At 30.5% G+C, this 19302-nt stretch overlaps 1 protein-coding gene across 4 annotated transcripts in view; it reads right to left on the reverse strand.

Moving 5' to 3' along the window:
* Nucleotides 1-6644: 6644 nt before the first annotated feature.
* The window catches only part of LOC143249136 (tyrosine-protein kinase CSK-like), a 62839-nt gene continuing 50181 nt past the window's right edge, over nucleotides 6645-19302 (reverse strand). For 2 of the 4 annotated variants that reach the window (XM_076498496.1, XM_076498499.1), the window contains 6 exons: nucleotides 18767-18802; nucleotides 16892-16991; nucleotides 15730-15825; nucleotides 15184-15270; nucleotides 13930-14135; nucleotides 6645-9648 (listed from right to left, as the gene is read on the reverse strand). In XM_076498496.1, coding sequence (XP_076354611.1) covers nucleotides 13959-14135; nucleotides 15184-15270; nucleotides 15730-15825; nucleotides 16892-16991; nucleotides 18767-18802 — 496 coding nt within the window. In that variant the 3' untranslated portion in view covers nucleotides 6645-9648; nucleotides 13930-13958. The remainder of the gene's footprint in view (nucleotides 9649-13929; nucleotides 14136-15183; nucleotides 15271-15729; nucleotides 15826-16891; nucleotides 16992-18766; nucleotides 18803-19302) is intronic. The other 2 variants (XM_076498497.1, XM_076498500.1) reach the window with 1 other exon arrangement.

The raw sequence follows: 19302 nt of genomic DNA on the forward strand, positions 1-19302 counted from the left end.
AACTAATCACCTAGTCGACATGAAGACATACCATTCAAGTCTCTAGTCTTCTATAAATGTCTATATGATTGGAATAGTTAAACGTGTACTGGAAAAACCATCATTGTGGTGTACCAGTTGGTTTATGGAAACCTACAGAGAAAAGTAATGTGCTTTGGACATGACAACGTAATGACTGCAGGCTCTTGTCAAGATCTACGGTCTTCAAAGGGTAATGATAAACTGGTTTACACAAGAATTATATTGATATTTAGTTTATCTAAAATATAGAAAAAATCGTCATATTAATACCTCTATGACTTTCGCAGTACTTTATTTAGTATTGTACAAAAGGTTTAGGTTTTGATGCATTTTTCTTTGTTGTACGCTCGCTAGAGTATAATAATTTTAAGAATAATAACTACAAACGGTTTGGAGGGAAGGCAGCTAGTCATAATCGCCCACCACCAACTCTTGGGCTACTCTTTCACCAACGAATAGTGGGATTAACCATTACCTTTTTTCGCCCCTACAGCTGAAAGAAAAAGCATGCTGGGTGTGACGGAGATTCGCACCCACGACCCTCGGATTAGAAGGCGAGTGCCTTAACCACCCGGCCATACCGGGTTTGAAAGAACGTAGTAATCTTTTTACAAATTAAAATGACTGAGAAAACCATTTTGTGGACACTTTAAGCTGGTAAGTGCTTATTCACATATCATATATTGAAGTAAGTGTACATAAGGGACTGTTTGCAAAATTAGAAAGAGGTGTTTTATTCAGTACATAAGCCATGTCTCAGCAAAATAAAAAGATATGAGGTTCTTAATCGATACTATAGATTGATAATATTAGAAAGTGGAGTTCCTAACTCGCACAAAACTATAACCTCAGTATTCTCATATCATAAACGTCTAATTTTAAAAAGTGCTGCATTCAACATACCACATGACTCACTACAATCTATATTTAGATATGTTCTTTTAATGTTTACTTTTAAATTAAGAAATTAACTACATATAATATTAATGTTTGAATTATAATATATAATTTGACTCCAAATTTACTAGCATAAATTCGTAAAATAGTAGTTCAATAAACTTTTGAATGCAAGTCAACAAACGCGTTGACACGGCCTTTGACCCGTAATGCGTTGTGATGGGGTTAAACCGAATATGTACGGGCTTAGTCCGTTGGACCCCATCCGTATTGGAAAAAGAATGTTGACTATAATTCAAAATTCACTGACTATATCTACAAGAAATGTGGCACGCTTTTAGTTAGATACATAAATCATATATGTTACAAACGTTTGTATTTGTACTCCAGGAGCATCTGTGAAATTTCGACACCAGTCTGATTTATACTGTGACAAGTCGCAATGGAAGGCGATGTTTACGTGAAGAATAAAATCAGGTTGTTCAACGTACAACTTGCGTATTGCATTTACTTTAGAAATTCCTAAATGCACTTCTACAGCTTTTTAAATATCATTGTGTAATGTATTTGGTATTTACTTTCCTCTACTACGAAATGTCGATAAATCAGTTACGTAGGGTAAAGAGAATAGTTCATAAAAACAATACTTTTGATATTGCTGTAGATTCTTCTCTGGACATCATTTGATTGTATTTAGTTTCATTATAATAAATCTTGAATATATATACTATCACCTTTTGGAGCAATACTTGCATTTGACTTTGTGCATGACAGGTACATGATAGAAAACCAATAACTGTAACTGACCCATTGCTCAATAAACCTAGTAAAGATCGAATGGTTAAGTAATTGAAGCCTTTATTCAAGCAAGAGGTTATTTCTTGAGCTATTGAACAAAATTTGCTACGAAAATTCATACACTTTAATTAAGTGAACCCAGAATGCCAAAATGCTCAACTTCTCATCAATATTTATTAGTCATTATGAAGATGATTTGATTGATTGACGCAATATTAATTAATATTTATTAGTCAGTATATATGTATATATACACGTTGCAAAACATTTAAACTCATTCAGGAAAGCAAAGACTTAAAATTCAGAAGTTCAGGAGAAATTTTTCATTTCAACACAGAGATAGACTGTACATAAAAAAAAATCTAATATATTGTATAAAATGTGCAGGTTGTGGATTGGATTATATTTGGTAGACCGGGGACCAATTAAAGAACAGAATGACTATCCACAGACAACAGATAAATCACCCAAAATTGCGACAAATCGGACTGAGTAAACATTTAGACCAATGTGCGAAGAAAAAACACCCGAAATTCAGTGTAATACCATTCTATAAGGTTGAAAAGACTGTGAGCAAACCAGAAAAACTATGGAGAAACATTTTATCCATAAATATAAGCCGGAATTAAATGAAATTCCTCTAAAATAGTGGTATGAATAATTTTATGAATGAAAACTTTACAAATCACGTGACTCTGATGACGTTCTCATCAACATTCGAACATTGTAACGTTCTGTATTTTCCCGCCATTTTATAATGCAGTGTGATCAGTGAAACATAAAACGCGTAACTGCAAATAAACGACCTTAATACCGTCTTTAATTTATATATATATATATTATGTGCTAACGACATTTTAAACTGAGAATAAAGTCAACAAAACTTTCATTTCATCAGTACTCTTTAAACCATCATTTGAGAAATTACAGAATTTTTCTTACAGTTACTTAAGCCGTTTTCCCAAAAATTGCCCGAACTAGAAATTGAAAAACTCCAACTCCATGAAACCCCAGAATGTGTAAAATCCTTAAACAGGTAATGTGAATAAAAAATTAATCAACAGAAACTCTCATCCATTTAAAATTTGGAAAAGAATGTGCACATTTCAAAGCAAATGTAATTAATTTTCTGTCAAACTCATTTATATACGTACTTCATCATTTACCCAATGGTTTCCTTTTATGTTAAGTAAGGTAACTCAATTTTGCTGGTAATAGAAATATTTCACTTATAATGGAACTCCTTATAAGAAGTATCTAGTAAGCCTAGGATAAAAAAAAACATTATTAATATTAATACTTTTTATTTTTCAAATGTTCTTTTGTTAACTTACAAAGAGCATACATGTAAGAACAAAAGAAACACCAAAAGGATAAATCGCAAAACTAGTGAAACATTTTAGTTTTCAAGAGGTTTACAGTTGATCTAACTAATTTAATTCATAGACAATTCGTGCTAAGATAAAAGTTTATTTCACGGAATTCTTATAATCCATAAAAAGTTTACAAACTCTCACTTACTAATAAACGGAAATATAAAATATTTAATGCCTTAACCTATCACCAGGGGCTTCCTTAAATACATATTGCAAAAAAAGCAATAAATTACACTATCCGAGTTAGCTACGGTAACTTATTACCGTAAATACATAAAAAAATAAAATATTGTATCTTATAACTCTAAAATGGTTTAAATCTTCAAACTGTTATTTTGGTTTTCGTCACAACAATTTGTGTATCGTAACTGAAAACATTTCATTGATATATTTATTTTTGTTCATTTATAATCTTAACTTTTTTTTTAATTTAATATTTTACACTTAAATTCATTCCTTATCCTTTTTGTTCTAAATGTTCATTATGCTTTCTACTACACTATAACTTCTGCTCAACATATTTGCTTACAAATTTTCATGCAAATTTGGTTGATTGATTTAGCGTTTTATTGCACAAAGCATCCAGGCTATCTGCGCCAAACGTTGGAGAAAAAGTTAAAAGTAAATTCAGTAAAATTCATAAGAGGATTATTAAGATAAAACAATGTTTACAAAATTATACACAGCATAAAACCAATGTTTACGTCTAGCCTACAACGTCAAGAGAAAAAATACAGTAATTCAAGTTACAAAGAACTTTATGTAGCGTGGCTGTAATAATCATAACTCACCAGGAAGACTAACTAATAAGTACAAAAACTACCGTCAGTTACCTGAAGTTGGCCTATCCAGCCCTGATTTCGAGTTATTTAATGTTACGGCCATTTTCTAATTTCAAATCGAACTAGATGAACTGTGATTTTTAAAAGGGAGCCACATTAAAAAGGTCTAATGTATAAATTAAAAAAATTAAATGGCATTATAAAGATCAATGACCTTTAAAAAACTAAAAACATTACCAAGATGAATAGTGTCACCATCAATAACACTGCGTAACGTTATGGACATACCTTCGGACAGAATATGGTGAAAATAGTGCCGTCGATGTGAATCGTAACGATGACAAGAAAGTAAAATGTGGTTGACTATGATCTGAGTGTTTCACAAACTACACACTGGTGCATCAGTTCCAGAAAAAGAAAACGATTAGTTAAAAAACTGTGACCAATGCGTAGTCTAGTTAGAACAACTTCCTCTTTCTGATACTTACGGGAACAAGACGGCAAAGTCCAATAGAGGGTTTTCTTTGGAAAAGCTTATATTCGCGTTGCTCACTCCAAGTCGACTGCTAGCTGGCACGCAGCCGAGCCTTGAATGTAGGACCATAGTTCATGTATGGGACAGGCAAAGCAGCGATAGTGCCAGAGCAGATAGACTTAGCTGCAGTGTCGGGGAGCTCGTTCCAGTGAATACCAACGTGGCCCAGTATCCAGAAAAACTGGATAGAAGTAGATGTTAAAGAGAGATGGGCCAGTCGGTTTTAAATATCGGCGAGAACAGAGTGTGAACCAAAGTGAAGCGATTCCAGGGCAACAACAAACCATGGCAGAGCCCACACAGTCACCTGATTTTGAACCATCTGTATAAATAGGAATGGAAGGAAGGTTCAAAAGATGTTCAGCAAATAACACAGTATTTCCAATCGCGAATGTCAGCTTTTCTCAGATTACTTAAAGATAAGTCACATTTGGCGATTGCAATAAGTCATGGTGGGATGGACTGACCAGTGGATACAGCAGTGTTATCCAAGAAGAGACCCAATTAATCAAACTGTGCCTGGATCCGAAGGCCAAAAAGAGCAATGGCACCCCATCTGGTCTGAAAAAACATAGCCCATCGAGGAAGGAAAACACAACCCCAGGTGGGATGCTTTGGTGAGGAACGAAGTTTCGAAGCATAGAGTAAAGACAGTTGCAAATGGCAGAGGTGCAAAGAAGGTTCATGTAACTATGTATAAGCTCTTAACTGGGGAAGTGCAGAAAGCTCCAATGCACAGCCAAAGTCCTTGATGATGAATAAGGTCTAGCAGAGCCATAGACCAGTGATCCATAGTAGAGTTTCGATCAAATAAGAGCACCTTATATCTTTAGCATAGAATGTCGATCTGCTCTCCAAGTGGGGGAAGAGAGGGCAAAGAGGATGTTTAGTGCTGTTGTACATTTGACCTGTAGCTGCTTGATGTGTGCTATAAAGGTCAGCTTATGGTCAAAGATAAACTCCAAGAACTTAGTCTCAGAGACCACAGGCAGCACAACTTCACCGATACGGAGTTCAGGATCAGGGTGAATACCCCGTTGGTGGCAAAAGTGAATGCAAACGGTTTTAGAGAAAGAAGATAAAGCCGTTTGTTGTAGTCCACTTCAGTAAACGATTGAGGGCAGTCTGAAGCTGCCGCTCAAAATACCTCATATTCGACAACTGACATGAGATGTGAAAGTTGTCGACATAGAGCCCGTTTGCAACAGTGAGGAGTTGTTTAGTGATGGCATTAATTTTTATACTGACAAGTGTGACACTCAAAACACAGCCCTGAGGGACTCCAAGTTCCTGTACAAAAGAACAGGAAAGTGTCGAACCCACACCAACTCAGAATCTCCTGCCCATTAAAAAAGTTTTAATAAAAATGGGCAAATGGCCACGTAACCCATATATATGGAAGTCTCGCAATATGCCATACCTCCATGTTGTATCATAAGCCTTCTCAATGTCAAAGAATATTGATACTAGATGTTCTCGTTTGAGAAAGGCTTCTCCGATTGATGTTTCAAGTTGAATCAGATGATCCATGGTGGAACACTGTCATCGGAACCCACACTGGGTGGGCGAGAGGAGGTTGTTTGATTCAAGGAAACAAATAAGATGAGTTGGGTGGCACTGACCATGGCCAGTCTCTCTCAAGATTACAGGAAAATGATCACTGCCTTGTGGATTATTGTCAAACCTCCATGAAAAATGGAAAAATAATGAAGGGGAGCAAATTGAGAGATCAATAGCAGTAAAGGACTGACTAGGTGCATGGAAATAAGTAGAAGAACCAGTATTGAAAAGAGAAAGGTTGTGATCAGAGACAATACACTCACTCTACAGAGCGACCTATCCTATCAATACCAGCACTACCCCAGAGAGTCTATCGACCTCCATGGATCCTGCCTTGGGTCGATTGGGCAGGTCTTTGCTGTTGGAAGGGGATTCCAGAAACTCAGAAAAAAATGATTGTTTTGCATCTTGGGGTAAGAGAAGAAGATGGATCTGAGGAAATGCCTGTACGTGGAACCAAAGGATGTGAATCTTGAGATTTGGTGGAATGTATATAAGTGTTGAAGTTGATTCATCAACTTTTTTAACCATGGAGGTCAAAAGACTTCATTTGTTTTTTAATTGTTTAATTATTTCATTACAACTAGACATTTTTGTTTTCACAGAAGATTTGATTTGATTCCAGAGTCACTATGTAATGATTACTATCTAATTAAAAACACAGTAGTACAGATATATAAATATCAACTTTTATTAAATTCATTCAGGAATAAACCTACTTACATGTTAGGTTTTGTAAAGAACATATAAAAAAAGCAAATTTTAAATATGTAACGATATTCTTGAAATATTAACACAAATCTGTGAAATAAAGTTAGCAAATTACATCTCTCTTGGTTTAAGACCTTTCAAACAAAAACTTTTAAGAACTAAATCCCTTTTCTTCAATACTTTTACTATATCTTTTGGAAAAACACTATAGAAAATTAGCCATCAATAAAACTTATTACTTCCCAAAAACTCAAGTACTGTTTATGAGGTTCTATGTATCATTACTAACTCGTAAGCACAACTTATGTTAACATTCATTAAAAAAAATTTATTTCAATCTCCACATATTCCAATGTTTTTTTCTTACAATACAATTACAAAATCCTATAAATGATTTCATGTACACACAAAAAACAAAAAGGGTGGGAAGAAAGTGTTTTTGTAGGTTGTGTTGTGAACAAAGTAGATTTATTTCAAATTAATTCAACTTTTATTAACTACTGCAGCAGAGTTATATATAAGTTATAGTTAAAGACATAAAACTTAAATTTCTAATTAACATTAATATTTCCAAATGCATTTCAGTTGATGATTCCCTCATATTGGTTGGGTATATCAACATCCCAAGTGACAAGACAGTCACATTAGACAACTTTCTGTTCAATAATTCTATTTAAATGTCACTCTGTTATTTTGAACGATAAAATAATGTACCTATTACCAACATAAAAGAAAATATGGTTGCTTTAGTTTCTATTTCTTTGCGCTATAGTTTACTTATGTCAACAAGCAGCAATGAAAAAAATATTACTACAGAAAAAAAAAATCCACACATGCAAAATAATCCAAGAATGGACCAAATTATTAGCTTTGTTTTCAAAATAACATTTCTACATTGAAAACATCCTGACAAAAGCACATGCATACTTTAAATGGGTATGATCCTAGGTAACAAATGAAAAAACTTGATACTAGAAGCTTTATAGAATAATCAAACAAGTATAGTTTATACACCAAGAAAGTTCAATGAACAATAAAAAAATACAACTGAAAATGCTGTCATGGTTAGGATTAAATAACAGCAAGTTTATATAGAATTTTCTCCAGAGCATCAAAACCTGAACTTATTCTGTCATAAAACAGCAAAAATGCTGTTAGTACAAACTTCTTAGTTTTATGATACACAATTACTTGTAACTGCAGACTTTACTTATCCCAAGAGGAAAAAGCATTTGGCCACTAGTGCAAGTTTTTCATGAAAACAAAACAAAAAAATAATAAATGAGTTACAATTACATGAATATTATGTAATGGTTTACTTTTATATATTGTATGTGATATTAATAACAAAGTGCATCTGCTCCTAGTCTTAAATTCTGTACATTACCAACTCAAAGTGTTAATTATGTTGATTCAGTATCATCTTTCAAGTTTTATAATGGAATTTATAATTCACTGTTTCTTTGATAAATACAAAAATCAACTTACCAAACACAATTAAATCAAAACATTTCAACTTTCTATAATTCCTAACTATACTCAGATCCTGAGGAAGACTTTTTGATTGCAAATGTTTCCTCTAAATATCTACTGTTTATGACTGTTAAAATGCTGCATGAATACAATATAAATGCAAATGATATATACATGTTAATAAAGCAAGCTTTGAATGCAAATATTGCTCAAGTTTATTAACTAACAATGTACTCACATGAAAGTTCATTTGACCCTGTTTATGGATTATATATATTGATAATCATACATACGTATTATGCCAGTACAATGTAAAACATACTTCAAAATTTACCAAAAAGTTATAAAAAGTTCCATGTTCCAAGGTCATTTTTCGTATACAAAAAAAAGAGCACAAATACTCCAATTAACACACATTCAAGAGTGTCCTAGGTTAATGAACTGATAAAGTAACTGTTATACATGTATAAATAATTTATAATGTCACTTACAACAAACAATGAAAATATGTTTTTAAACTTACTTGCTTAACAAATGTGAAGAAATATTCTCTTCTACATGCAATTCTTATTAGAAAAATAGCTTAGTTGGCTTTGTTTTGGTTACATGTTTATTACAACATTTAAAAACTCTGGGTCAATACTGCAATTCTGTAACTTCATTACTGAGATAGATTTAATAAAAATCTTTCTCATAGGACACTGGGACATTTAATAAGCAGGCCTCATGTAATAATCAAAGCTTAATAGAACCATTCTCTCATTGATAAACCATTTGTTATAAACTTTATTTCAGTATAAAATTAAATAAAATATTTTTCTAAAGAAGAACTAACCAAAAGTACCTATAGCTATCTCTATTCTAATGAATTTGTTTATCATAATAATACAGTTTTCTGAATTGAAAGGAAATTACAGCCAAAGCATAAGATGTACAACTGAATAAAATCATTGGCTGGTTGAATTTGAATATTAATTGAAGGTTTGTTTTAAACTGCAATTAAAAATTAGGATAAAAACCATAAAAATACTAAAGCATTATGGTGAATAATACAAGTAAAATGCTCAAGCTTTCAGACATTATGATTCAAACATCAGAAAAAGAAATTGAAACAATTCTCTGCTGATAATAATTACTTAATCTGCATCACAATGTTTTCATTAGGATAAAAAAAACAAGATACATGCTTCCATATTTGTCCTCTACACTATAAAATAGAATTTCCTTTTCAGGAATTTTATGATCTTTACCAAATTCCTTCATATGTTATTAGTAACAAACACAATCTGCTTCCAAAAATATTTTTGTAGTTCCCCTATAATTCAGGTCTACAGCACAGTATGAAGACTTAAAAGTTTCTAACTATATTTTCAACAACAACAGTTTTTAACCATTGACAGTCTTAAGTTCTTCTATTTGATAAGGCACCAACTCCACAGCTCCACCCCACTACATCTAAATGATCTGATGTGAAGAAACTTCTTAAACTCTTTCTCTAGAAAATAATGGACAGCTCTAAATCCCATGCATAATAATTCAACCAAACAAATTAAACTTTACAACATTAAAGATAATATTTTAAGTAACATAATTTTTTTCTTTTCTTGTCATAAAGGAATATTCAAATGACTTTTGTGATTAGCAAGTTTGTGCTGTTGTTACTTTACTCTAATGGAACACCCCAATTAATTTTCTTGAATGTTGTAAGTTTAAAACAAAGTATCATTTCTTTTTAACTTTTAAACATAAGAAAGTAAGTAAATATTAGAATACACAAGCAGAAGTATAAATGACATAGATGGTTACGCTATATTAAATATAAAGTAGAGTAAAATAAATAAAATAACATCTTAATAGGTTGAGGTTTATCCTGATAGTTGACAAGTAATTTGTCTATCCCAAACCTACCAATGATTACATTTACTAAAAATAAGTCTTTCTACAAAACCATGCAAAAATGTATTAACTTAATATAGTAAGTACAATATAGTAAGTATTTACTTCTATACTCTTTACTGTTCAAGATGTTTTGGCCTGCTTAGCAGTTTGTACTAAACATTAACAGAAAATCAGTAAATCTGCAAATTTTTGTGAGTGTAAGTACATATGTTTGTGTACATGTGTATGTTAATAACAATGTGTGTGTTTTTTGGAAGAATATATGTTTGTACATGTTAAATTCTTTTGCCAAATAATAGTAATGCTTGCACCCTATAAAAGACCATGCACAATTATTGCTGTTATTATACCTATCTTTTGTTTGAAAGTTATTCTTTTCTAAATTATAACAATTAACTTGGACCTCCATCATTGGTGTTGATCATGACTAGATCAGAATACTCATATGAAAGAAGGTAGTATTAAAGCATCACTAAGGTCATATTAAAATTAAAGATATACATTTTTTACATTAACATACAAGTGATTTGAAAAATGTAAAAACACAATTATACTCTTGCTTCCTAAAAAAAAGATTAACTAATTAATATTAATTTAATATTACCACAGTTTTTGTAACACTTCTTTATGCATCATGCCATAAATTCAGCATTTAAGACGAACAACATAAAAGCAATAAACAGAAGCTTTAACTCAAAATTAGTGCATAATAAATGTTCTCTTTAAAAATATTTGGATTAAATTAATTTCTTTAAACTTTACAAATTTCCTTATTCTCTTGATTATGATAGAAGTTATTCAGTGTTTTTTCTTTATTTTTAAGTATTAGACTACCCAGTGAGCTATCTATGCTTTGACCCCCATGAGAATCAAAACCAAATTTTTATTACTATAGGTCCAATTTTAATTTCTTTGATATTCATTAGGATACTTCCATATTTTATTTCACAAAGTAAAAATTATATTCCCATGAGAAATCAATGATGGCAAAATGGCAATTTTTGCAAGGTACTATTAAGAATATATTTTGCCAGTTATGTTTATGGTTGAGATCAGTTTAATAATCCCAGTTTGTTTCAATAAGTTAAACTTGTACATTGATTGAATACATTTAACAACATGTTAAGTAAAACCAAGATTTGTATGATCTGAGTTGTCTGTCATGACAGGCCTTAGCTTACACTATTTGCTAAACCTATATATCCTTATCCGATGTCTCGAGAATATACCTTAGTTTTAATGAATATCATACAACACAAAATCATAATCAGAAACTCAACAAAAATTTCCAGTCATCTAATTAGTTAGAAAATATTTCATATCTTTTCCTTAAGGTTAGTTTGATTAGCAGGACTGCAATTTCCTAATATGTAATCAACTGTAACATGCACCTTTTGTAATTTAGATAACAGAATGTTAAAGTGAAAAAGCCTCTCTCCTCCTATGAAAAATACTGGCTTTACACTGTATTTCTTTCCAATGCTTGGAACTATTCAAAGTCTGTAAGGTTCCCTTAAGCAGTACTATAAATGTGTTTTAAATTCATAAATTCAGTTGAACAAAAGTGCAGAAATGCAAATACTTGTTTAACCAAAATGCTGAAACTTGATTTCATCAAATAAATAACATCAAAGGAGAAAACTTTTTTAAAGGGCAGTTTTTACAATCAAGACATGTATTTCAGTGCATCTCAAAATGTCTGGTATGGATATTACAAAATGTTTTTAAAATAAAGTAGAGAACAACATTTTGACCTACTTAGGTCATCCTCTGGTTAACAAAAAGAGTGCAACTGACCATTGTTGAGCCTGTCTTAGGGACATGAGTGTAAACAGGTACAAGATTGTAGGGGGTATTGCAGTATATGTTAGGTTATTAATAAGTATAGGTATAAAGGTGTTCCTTTATATTGGTTTAATTTCGGTTTGAGTTGTTGTATAAGTAGAGCTTCTTTGATTTTGTATTTGTTTCCCTACTTAGTATCTGGGTGTTTTCTGTGGTTATGTTGTGTTTATTTGACTTGCAGTGTTCAAAATCAAGTGAAGGTGTTTTTTTTTTGTTCTTTGAACCTGGTTTCCAGTTTTCTACTTGTTTCTCCATTATAGAAGTCGTAGCAGTTGTTACATTGTATTTTTTGAATAATGCTGGTGTTGTGTTTGTCAATAGAATTCACTACCACCAAAACTATGTTCAATGACCAAAACTATCTACAAATAAATGGTTTAAGTATGGGCAATCCTGTGTCACCAGTTCTAGCTAACATTTTCAGGACACAGATTGAATCTCGAGCAATCTATTCAGCCTTACACCCACCATTATACTGGTACAAATATGTTTATGATATAATTGTTGGATTCACATTTACAGAAGACACAGTTTTCCCAACAACATTAACTCCATAAACTCCAACATTAAAGTTCACCTGCAAACATGAAAAAACTAACCAAATAGCATTTTTCAACTTAAAGATCACAAGAACCAATAAACAATTTAAAATAGAAATCCACAGAAAAGTCACCCATACTGGACTATACATTACCTGGGACTCAGCATATGAAACAAAACAAAAACTCAACATTTTAAGAAACCAAATAAACACAGTCAGAAAACTATGCTCACCCAATAAAAATTAATGATGAAAGTAACAGAATAAAACAACACTTCAAGATCAACAAATTCCCTCAAAACTCTGATGAAAAAAGTTATAATCACACACCTAGATCAACAAGAAACAAACAATAAATCCCAAGAAACAACAAACTACAAAACTTTACACTGCTGCAGACCATATATTCCCAACATCAGTAATAAAAAAATCAACCAACATTTGGAAAAAAACTTAAGAAAACAACATTCCAGTAAACACCAAATCTATTCAAAAACCAGGTACAAAACTAAAGTCCTACTATGTAAAAACTACACTGACAAACACAGCACCAACATTATTTATAAAATACAATGCAACAATTGCTATGACTTCTATATTAGAGAAAAATAGAAACTACACACATTTTTGAACACTGCAAATCAAATAAACACAACACGACCATAAAAAACACCCAGATACTAAGTAGGGAAATAAATATAAACAAATGCAAAAACAAACTACAGCCAAAATTAAACCAATATAAAAGTGTTCTTTTATATCTATACTGATTAATAACCTAACATGTATTGCAATGCCCCTACAATCCTGTCGCTCATTTACACTTTCGTCCCTAAGATATGTGCCCAGTAATGGTCTGTTGCAAACTCTCTTTGTTAAGCCAAAGATGACCTAAGAAGGTTTAAATGTGATTCTCTACTTTAATTTAATAAAACTTTTAATACCCATACCAGCTGTCTTGAGATACATTTTTACTTCAAGAGGGTTTCTAATCATCACGAATAAGTTTAAATGATATCACAGAAGAAAAAAAGTGAAAATTTATTTCATAAATGAAAATTCAGAAAAATCTTAAAAAATACAAAAAAAACAATATATTATTCTAAAATATCTCCATAATATTTTTATCACCTACTGAAGTAGAATTAGAATTACATTTTTTTAATAAAAATTTGAAAAGTTCAACTGTGAGCATACACCTAGATTGATGCCAAAATCTGATAAAACAATTATATCAACATAAATAATACTTCTCATTATAGTTTATTTTCAAAGGGTGTTAATTAAATAAAGCTGACAGCAAGCTTTGAATAAAGTATTTATTTATTTTTTTTTTTTATATACATGTTTATGTCATTCTCATACCTATTTCTATAATTAAGTCCAAAACTAATTTGAAGCTAAGCTTTGTAGCTACAAATATACAAAATTTAGCTGTTTCTTTACTAACTTCAAAATAATAATAGAGACAAATAAATGAAAACACATTACCTATTTTTCACATTGTTCAAAAGTACGTATCAGAGAGTCTGAGATCGTAATTGTTCAAGGTGTTTCAAAACTTCTACAAATGTAGGACGCTTGTCCTGATCTAAGTCCCAAGCTTGTCTCATAATCTCATATACTTCAGGAGGACACCCTTCTGGTGCTTCCATACGATACCCTTTTTCAACATGTTTAACTACATCAGCTAAAGGCTATAATAAACACAACTATTAAAAATATTTTTAAAATTACATCTTAACTAACAATGACAAGCAACTATGTTCAATTGTCAAAGTAAAAGAAAAATACACTATATTTTACAAAGAATAAGTAGACACAGATTGTTAATTCAAAATTACACTGGTATTTAAACCAGTACAGTCTAAATAGGTTAAATAAAATAAGACCTTTCTGAAGCTTTACTGCATCACTTTTACACTCAATAACAGCAAGTTAATAAAACACTAAGAGTGGTTACATAGCATTTCTGAAGCTTTGGTATATCACTTTTATGTACATACCAACTAAATTAAAACACACTATGAATGATCACAAAGTGTTTTTTTTAAAGCTTCAGCATATCATTTCTATGTACATAACAAACTTACAGAAAACTAAAAGTGGTCACAGTTTTCCTGAAGCTTTAGTATATATTACTTTTATTTGCAAACTTACTAAATAACAACACACTTAAAATGGTCATACAGCTTTTAACCTTTTGTACATCACTGTTATGTATATAACTAAACTGCAACACACTTAGAATGGGTAGTCAAATATTACAAATAAAGTGCAATAATGCACACACTTCAATCTTACAACAATAATATGTGTGGTCAAGGTTTTTTTTGGTTTTTTTAAGCTTTGAGCAATTAGTTGCATTAAAAAAATTTAGGCATTGCTTACACTGTCACCAAATAACCCTTTTCAACCTTACACCTATACTATATAAATGCAGATGGAAAATATAAATTCTGGCATCCCTTAGGGTATTTATTTGTTTGTTGCATTTCATTAAAATGACTCATGGGTCATCTTTCTAGTCATCAATAATTTAGAATGGATCTAAATTAATACTACCCACTGCCAACTCTTGGGCTACTGTAATAAAATGGGAACGAGTATTTTAATGCTTTCCACAGCTTAAAGGGCAAAAATGTTCAGTGACTAGATCAAAAACAACCTGCAGATTATAAGTTAAGTAACCAGCAAGATTATATCAAAATGGATTAAGGAGTCAAAAGACATTATAAAACTTACAATTCTTGGGTAAGGCACTCTACCAAAAGAATAAATTTCCCACAAAAGAATTCCAAAACTCCACATATCTGACTTGTTGGAGAATTTCTAAAACAAATATACAAATAAAATTTCACGTAGTACACACTACTATAAATAATCTAGTTTTTTTCTTAGAGAAAGTATAATATCTAAGTATCACACTCTTAAATAATTATATAATAAAAAGTCCACAAGTATCTAGAAAATTTTGTATATAAAAAAAAAAAATAATTAATAATTCACTGTTCTTAGATTAAACATCACATCCTTGACACTGAACTAAAAACAGTTAATGCATATCATCTTCATTCTGAGTTTACTTATCTATTATTAGTATAGTTTTATTGTGAGTTACAGCTTTTACAGTAAAGATATGATATGATCAAAACATCATACCTGATTTAAAAGTATTCTTTCTTATTGTAAGAGCTGTGATTTGTAATATTTTTTTCATATTATTTAATTACAATGTATAAATGTCAGCAGGTATAAATTGGGATTTTAATAAGATATAACCTTGCTTACACTGTATTTAAGAGCTTCTGGTGCAGTCCACTTAATAGGGAATTTTCCACCTTCTAAGTTAAAAGTTTCCTCTCTAGCAAGACCAAAATCAGAAACCTATAATGCAAAATGTTATAATATGAACATTATGATGACAACAAAAAACCTTTAAATTGTATCAATTTATCTCTTTCAGAGAATAATTTTAAAACAATCAAAATTGCCAGAAAATCCTTTAGTTACCACTACTTTTACAAAGCATTCATTAAACCAAATATTAAGTACTGTTAAGCTCTGCAAAAGCATTTCAATAAGAAAGCTTAAGTTAGTACACATAAAAAAAAATCTACTCTGTTTCATATTGTCAGTTTACTTTACTAACACAATAACAAAACTGCTAATCCAACTACCTACCAACTTCTACAGCAGTCTAATGAAAGGTTTCATGAAATTAGATTAAATATTGGTTATAACACACTCAGCAAAGCTCAAGTTACAAGTAATTACTCAAAGAGTTTACCCTAATGACTACTGCTATTCTGATTTCACCCAAAACATTTAAATAACTGAAGGTTTATTTGGTACATTTCAAAACACTATCATCATATGCAAAACATACTGAGAACTCATTGTTTTAATCAGTTCAGTGTTCCTATAACCATTAAATACAAAACAAAAAGGCTACAACTTTTCCTGCTAAATTTCAACTGATCTAAAGATGCTATAAAAACTTTCTACAACTGTAAAAGCTGATAAGGCAGTTGAGAAAAGATTGTTTAGAAACCAAAAAAGTGATAAAAATTTAATTTGGTGATATGACATTAGACAAAAGATGTGCTTTTCAACAATGACAACAGTTACAGTTTTAAGTTTTTCAAATTCCAAAGAGCTTGAATTATGGAGGTAAAATAATGTTTTTTTCTGTACTAGTCTACGATAAGTTTCACTTTACCAACAGGGCCTCTGTAATATGTTTTGTTTGCATTAGTTTTCATAGTTTTTTTCAAAGCTGTAATACAATATTACAAATTAGAGAGTACACACAAAGCATGTTAAAATTCAAAGTTTTTCTTGTAATCAACATATTAGAGAGAAATACTAAAAATTCATATCTTGTTTTCCCACAACAGATACCTTTATACTTTGGCAAGTTTTTTTTACTGTACTACAAACAGTGCTATACCTTAGCAACTCCTTCCTCTGAAATAAGAACATTTCTTGCAGCCAAGTCTCTATGTACTACATGCTTAGATTCCAAATATTCCATACCAGCACAAGTATCCCTAAAAAAATATATTGAAATATATCCAATTTCTAAACTTTTATACTGCCACATACTAACAGAATTAATAAACCTGAATGAATATACAGCATGTATCAAAATTCATACAATACAATTTATTTTTTTTCGCTTTTCAATTGACAGTAGTTACAGTTAATTTTAGAATTATTGATAAGAACATTAAGAAAGTGCCTCTATTTTTACCAGTTGGTGCATTTGATACCAACAGAATCTTGTATTACAAAATTTAATTGTTTCCATTACAAAATTGTTTTCCAACAATTATCATCATTGCAAGGAAAATGTTTGTAGCTACTTTATAGCAAAATACTAACACACATACACACAAAGAAAAAGATTTACAAATTAGATGCCCTTTCTGGATGTAATTGACATGAATGTTAGAAAATATCTTGTTGTTGTAATATTTTTAACCAGTTATTTCTGAAAATAATTACATTTTTTAATATAAATGTTATATGAAAAGTTAAAGCACAACATATGTGCTCTGTTTTTATTTGCTATTTTAAATTTATAGAATATGTAACAACTTACTGCAAGAAGACTTACTGATTGTCATATTTTTTTGTTGTTTTTTTTGGTGATGATAAAAAAAATGCCAATTCCACTTGATACTTACTGTATAAAAACTAGAATCTATTGAAATTTTGCCAGGTTGCCACCACTGACATTTTATTTTTTAAAACATAATATCTTAAATCTGTATAAAGTGGTTTGGGGAGGGGAATAATTAACTGATATTTTAAAATTAATCTGTGCAAGCAACACTATTTGAAGCACTTATAAATCACTTTAATATGATTATTTAAATTTAAAAGACATCTTAAGCACTGTATCAAATGTGTTCTTTAGTAATTTCTCCGTTATTCAAAAATAAAAATTTTATACTTTGTTATACTAACACTAATGTTTCTTAAAATATAATAAAACAAACAAACAAATTTGGCAATCTAGCAGTGGCATATATATTGTCTACCAAACACTGTTTAGTACTTCAAACTAATCAAGTTAACTATTCCTTTAAAATTTTACTCAGCATTAGAACAGTTCACTTTTGTTTTTTTGTTTATAGATGTCAATACTCAAAATTCAGCTATACTTACACTTTAACATCCTGATTCTTCATAATGCAAAAGCAACAAATCCCCATCTTATATGTGTATATTAAACCTTTCAGCACAGACTCTGTCTCTGGGACTAAGCACGTAACCATTTTGTGCTTCTCATAGTCTTCATGATATTATATTAGTTCACAAAATTTAGCAGATTACCAGTAAACATTACAATGCTTTCATATGCAAAATATCAGATTTTATATTAAGTCTTAAGGTTTGTTAAGCAATGTTCTTCTCATGCCTTTTTTATTTTAGCGTTTTGCCAATCAAACATGCAAAGCAATTTTTTATTTTAATACTTTTATGTATCAGAAAATGTTTAAATTTCATATGCAAAATACTTATAATCTCCAGATAATTTTATCAAATGCTTCTTAAGAAAGAACTTTAAATTTTATGTTATTTTCACTAATGAATCTGTATGTATTCAGTTGATTTGTCCAATCTTGTAAGTATCATATAAAATTAGGAAATGAATATAAATTATGCCTTTTTCATTCTAGGATGACTAAAGATTATAAAATGAAAACAAATGTTTGACTAAATAGCTTAAATCTCATGACACTCTACATTGAAATATATTTATTACTTTTATAGCATTGACCTTTCAGCCATGCCTGGCAAACAATACAGTACTTACAATGATGCTGAGCACGTACACTTATGCTGCTGTATCCTATAAATTAAAACTGACCTTTAGATTTTACAAAGTGACCTATCTTGTCTGCATTTTAATATTTGGTAAAATACAGTCACATTTCAATTACTATAAATTGCATATGTTTATAGATTATTAGTATGTACAAAAAAGTTCTTAAACTTATTTTTTCTTAAAACAAAGAACACAAAATAAGGAAATAAAGTACACCATTACCTCTTCTAGTTGTGACCTTTATACTCATTGTTGCTTGTCTTAGTTTGCTAAACCTTAAGAAATTTCCAATGTGGAGGACATTTAATTTTTTTTTTTTTTTTAGGTTTTATACATACATTTTAATAACCAAAAAAAATCATACGTTACTTCATCAATACAACAGAATTTCAATATAATTTATCAAGTTTAATAGCTAAGTTGTATTTGTATCTTAAAAAAATACACATGCTCAAGCATGTTAAATACCCAACTTATCAAGTGATGGCTCAAATTGCTATTTATTGCATATTATTAAATTTAAC

The sequence above is a fragment of the Tachypleus tridentatus genome, chromosome 4, assembly GCF_004210375.1.
Source record: "Tachypleus tridentatus isolate NWPU-2018 chromosome 4, ASM421037v1, whole genome shotgun sequence".
NCBI classification, from domain to species: domain Eukaryota; kingdom Metazoa; phylum Arthropoda; class Merostomata; order Xiphosura; family Limulidae; genus Tachypleus; species Tachypleus tridentatus.